Source organism: Pteropus alecto, unplaced genomic scaffold (genome assembly GCF_000325575.1).
Source record: "Pteropus alecto unplaced genomic scaffold, ASM32557v1 scaffold191, whole genome shotgun sequence".
Taxonomy (NCBI): domain Eukaryota; kingdom Metazoa; phylum Chordata; class Mammalia; order Chiroptera; family Pteropodidae; genus Pteropus; species Pteropus alecto.
The window spans coordinates 1,097,234-1,102,580 of NW_006434181.1; the positions used below are offsets into that span (position 1 = coordinate 1,097,234).

The 5,347-nt window shown below is 40.9% G+C and overlaps 1 protein-coding gene across 1 annotated transcript in view; it reads left to right on the forward strand.

The window, feature by feature from the left end:
• Positions 1 to 1,662, forward strand: part of RAB7A (RAB7A, member RAS oncogene family) — an 81,085-nt gene extending 79,423 nt beyond the window's left edge. Inside the window, exon 6 of the mRNA XM_006909039.3 lies at positions 233 to 1,662. Coding sequence (XP_006909101.1) covers positions 233 to 328 — 96 coding nt within the window. The 3' untranslated portion in view covers positions 329 to 1,662. The remainder of the gene's footprint in view (positions 1 to 232) is intronic.
• The last annotated feature ends 3,685 nt before the right edge of the window (positions 1,663 to 5,347 follow it).

The following is a 5,347-nucleotide window of genomic DNA, read 5'->3' on the forward strand; positions in this document are numbered from 1 at the left end:
CCTGCTGAATTTCTCTCTTCACATTGTCCTGGAATTATCACAAAACCTGTCTTCCTCTTGCTCAGCCTTTGAGGGTTGAGTGCCTTCTGCCAGAGCCATCTGTTTACTACAGGGTCTGTCCCCACTCCCTACCCACTATGCCCGGGTGAAAGTGTGTCACTAAGGGTCAGACCTGAGCATAGGAATTCCCTCGTGCCCTGAATAACAAACCTTTTTCTCTCTCCCTGCCCAGGAAACAGAGGTGGAGCTGTACAATGAATTTCCTGAACCCATCAAACTGGACAAGAATGACCGGGCCAAGGCCTCGGCAGAAAGCTGCAGTTGCTGAATGGGCAATGAGAGCAGAGCACAGAGTCCTTCACAAACCAAGAACACACTTAGGCCTTCCAACATAAATCCCTTCTCCTCTTCTAAACAAAGCATAAAGTGATTTCTCAGACGCAGTTGCCAAAAGAAACCCCACCAGACACACTCACCCCTCCATACAACACACATACAAATCTGATACAAGCAGACAGACTCCAGTCACAGGCCTGTGAGCTCTATCAGGGTCTGCCCACCTATCACATCAGCCCTCGTATAGCAGCATGACAGGCCAGCTGTAGAAATCGTTCTGGTGTTGGCATCGGAAGCTAATTCTTTTTGTCCACCAGAGAGGGAGAACTGTTTACAGTTAATCTATGTCGGATTGGTTATCTTAATTTTTTTTAATGGTCTTGTGGTCTTTTTACCCCATCCCCATTCCCCTCTTGTGAAGGCTACCACTTGGGAAGGCTGGTGCCCTATGCTTCATTACAGGCTCACACCCAGTCTGTTCAGGCTGAGTTTTGTATGTATCTGTTAATGCTTGTTACTTTTAACTAATCAGATCTTTTTACAGTATCCATTTATTATGTAATGCTTCTTAGAAAAGAATCTTATAGTACATGTTAATATATGCAACCAATTAAAAATGTATAAATTAGTGTAAGAAATTCTTGGATTATGTGTTTAAGTCCTGTAATGCAGGCATGTAAGATGGAGGGTTGAACACTGTCTGGATTGCAGAATGTTAGCAACTCAATTCAGAAATCCAGCTAGAGGCAGTATTCTGTACAGTAAACACAAGAATTATGTACACCTTTTATCAAAGACTTAAGAGCCAAAAAGCTTTTCATCTCTCCAGGGGGAAAACTGTCTAGTTCCCTTCTGTATCTAAATTTTCCAAAAGGTTGATTTGCATAATACAGTGGTGAATGCAGTAGATAAATGGCTGTTGTTAAAATTCTTGTTTTTCCTTTTTTTCTTGCTCCACCCTTTGAAACTCCCCTATTAGATCAGCATCCTACTTATAAGAGGAAAAGGAAAATCCTAACAAATCTGTCCTAGTGATTTACCTTTGTTCTAGAAGGCGCTCTTTTCAGGGTTGTGGTATCCCTTAGGTTAGCAAACCTTTTTCTCCTTTTCCCCACCTCCCCAGTATTGCCCATTATTGATTAACCTGTTTCTTTGGTGTGGAATCCTGGCAGTTCTTCCCCCTTCCTAGGGTCTGCCCCTGCATTCTAGCTTGTTTAATGGAGCACTTCCCCCTTTCCCAAAGGTCTACATTCTAGGGTGTGGGCCAAGTTCTTTCTGTAAAGAGATGAACCTGATGCCAATAAAATGTAACAAGAGCAAAGATCATTGCCTTTGCCCTGTCTTTTTTTGTTCTTCCAGACCTTTGGCTCAGTAGACACCATGTTAGCTAATCATAACCAATGCTTTATCAAGCAAAATAGCCCTCCATAACTGCGCATGTTTGGTGCTTTGAGGCAGAAAGGCCTTCCCATGTCCAGTCCTGCAGTACTTGTCCTTACTTTGTTTCTATTTTTTATCTTAGTCACAGTATTGGAGAGGGGCGCACTCTGAATGGAGAACACATTATCTGTCCCCTTAGAGGAGCAGCCACAAACTACTGGTGACCTATGGACCCTGCACAGCCTCTGAGTGTAACTCAGCCTTAGTGTTGTGTTGCTTTTTAATTGGCGTAGTTCTGGATTTCACTGGAGAGGAAGATTTGGCAGCAGGGACCCTCTATTTTAGCATATATAACCCACCAGCTGAAACTTAATAGATGCCACCTAGAACTAATTTTATAAAATAGTGTTTCAGTCAGTAGGTGGATATAGGTTTTGCAGATGTCCCCTGATGGCTTAGCTCTTGGAGTCTACTTTACTACACTTTTTTACCTTTCCACTTCTAAGGATCATCAGTTGCTTTCTTTCCTTGTACTTACTCTTGAGTCATACTTAACACGTTAAAAATAGCATTCTTAGAAGCTTCTGACTACAACTCCACTGTGGCTAGTGGTGCATGGCCTAACTCTCTGGTCCCACTCCCTGAGCTAGACCTAATTGGTGTTGTATTTGGCTTCTAGAGAAGCAGAATCCTTTCCAGCTTGGGACACACTGACTGGGGCCATGGTTTATGAGCCTTGTGTGATGCTTATCCCTACAAACCAGGCTACTGTTTCTCTCTGATTATGTTCCTCTAGTCCTAACCATGATGGTGACATGAAAATGGACCTTTACCTCTGATCTCAACCATCGTCCTAAAACTGATGATCATCTGGACGTTAACTTGCTTTATCTTGAGAGAGAAGCTTGAATATAACCGTATAAGTTGCCCTGATCCCAATCATAGCTCATCCTAATTTTAAACTTGATCTTAAACTGACATTGACTCTGATCTTCACCCTCATCTTGTCACAATCATCCTAATTGGTCTCCTTTAAATGACTTAAATCTGACCCTAAACATAATCCTGACTTTGAAGTTAACATGGGACCCTACTTTGACAACATTACTCTCCAGCCTGGGACTAATCAGTCTAATAACCCATCAGCCCTTTGTCTGGCTGACCTTAATTTCATTGTGTATACCTAAATTGTACACATACACACCATGTTCATCTAAATTTGGTTTATCCACAGAAAGAAGTAATGGCTGAGACTGAATCTTCACTAATCCAGTACTTTTTTCCATATTCCTACTTAGATTCAGCATAAGCATGTGCTTTTGAGAGAGACAAGTTTGCTTCAAGCAGTAAAGATTCTGAAATTTGCAGTAATACTCCTTATGTTCATTTGAAATTTGCCCTCCCTCCCAGTAAGAATATGATTTGAGACAAATGTGTTTTGCTGTGTTTACTTTCATCTCAGTTTACTCTAACAATTAGAAGTTACTTTTGAGAAGAATGTCTGGGAATGGCTAATACAAATACATTTCGGTAGTACTCCGTAGTTTAATCCAGACTCACTCTGACAGTAAGAATGTGAAATACAATACTTACTTTCATCTCAGTTTACTCCAACAAGCTATGAGGAGTCCAGGACTGAATTTGTTGCAGGAAGAGTTCTCATTCAAACTCCTATTCATTGATTCTAATTCCTCCTGCCTCTCAGTAAGAATATGCCTTTGAGGCTAATGTGTTGCATTCCTCATGTTCATGAGTTAACACTAACCAGCTATAAGGTTTAACCCTTGAGAAAACTGTTTGAGACTGAGCTTGTTTGCACTAATAATGATGCTTTCTAATAGCACTAATTTAGATTTGTGCCAATTCACACAACTCACAGTAAGAATGCCATAGAGATGAATGTATGTGGCACTGCTTATCTCTCTTAATTTACACTAACATGCAATTAGGAGTTACATAAATTGAATGATCAAGACAGTTTGATTATACTAATATGGATTCTTTTCATTAACCACTAATTAGACTCATCTTAATTGGTGCTTACTCCCAATAAGAGCTTGCTGTTGAGGTGAATGTATATTGCTGCATTTACGTTTGTCTTTTTCACTAATCCTAACCCAGACCCTGATGTTTAGCCAGATCTAAAGACCCATGATTTTCCCCCCAGTCTGACCTTGAACATGGACCTTAGTGGTCAACCGCTTTACCTTTATCATGATTCCGAAGGTCTTCCTGGACCTCACGTTGACTTCGACACTTCCTAGCCTTGAAATGACCTTGAAACTCTTATTCTGACCATGTCTGACTTTGAAGTTGACCCTGAAACTTTCGTTGTAATTCTGACCATGTCTCATGCTAATTTTAAGTTGACCTTGTACTTTACCTCAGACTGGACCTTTACCATGAACCTGATCTTGACCCACCATGGCTTTGAAATGATCTTGGACTTGATCTTATGAAATTGAACTTGGTCCTGACCCTGATCCAGCTCCTCTCCCTATGACTATCATGTTCCTCTTGAATTGCCCTAATTTTTGAGGACCTGAACTTGACCCCAAATATCATACTAATGTTCATCACAACCTTGGGATAAACTTGGACTTCACCTTAAAATTGACGTTCAGTCTGTTGCTGACAACGAAGGTTAATGCTGAACTTACCCTTGGATTTCATTAAAGTTGACCCTTATCCTGACCCTGATCATTCTGCCAGTGTCTCACACTGAATCACTGATTTTAACCTTGAACTACTTGACTCCAATCCTGCCCTTCGTACACTGGTGATCCTGACCATTATCACCTTGAAGTAACCTTGGATTAACTTTGAAATTGACCTCTATCCACTAATGTTCTGACCATGTCACACCCTTTTTTAAACTTGATCTTGAATATGACTTCACATTGATCTTGAATTTCACACACTGACATTCACTATCTTAACTCCCTGAACTTGGAATGACCGTGAACTTGACCTTGAACTTGAAAGTGGCCCTGAATCAGGTCCTAATTCTAACCTTTGTTTTTACCCTAGCTGTCCTTACTATATTTGCCCTCATTTTTAACTTGTCCTTGAAACTGACCTGGACTGTGATACTGAACCAAACACTGATACTGATGCCTTCATGACCTTGAACCTCATTCTGAAACACCCTGATTATTGTCCTGGCCATGTCATGCCCTAAGTTTATACTTGATTTTGAATCTGTCATCTGTCGCCGACAATTATCCTGATTTTAAGCCGCCCTAAACTTAAAATACCTTTGACCCTGGCCCTAATCCTTAGCCTTGTTCAGACATTTGACGTGATTCTCATCCTGATGCCAAGCAACATCTTGACTGCACCTTTTCCTAAGTATTAACTTGACCTTGAACTTGACCTTAATTCTTGTGATCCTCTTATACTAACAATCTTCCTGACCTTAAAGGGAAATTAGAGTTTTTCCTTGAATCTGACTGATTCTGACCCTGAACATCATTATAACTATGTCCCACTTTCATTTTGAACCTGACCTTGACCCTGCTCTAGCCCCTCACTTTGCCACTGACATCCTGACCTTTCTTGGCCTGATCTTGAAATAGCCTTGCCTTCATACAGCTTCTGCCGCTGTACTGAAAATGACCCATTTTGACCT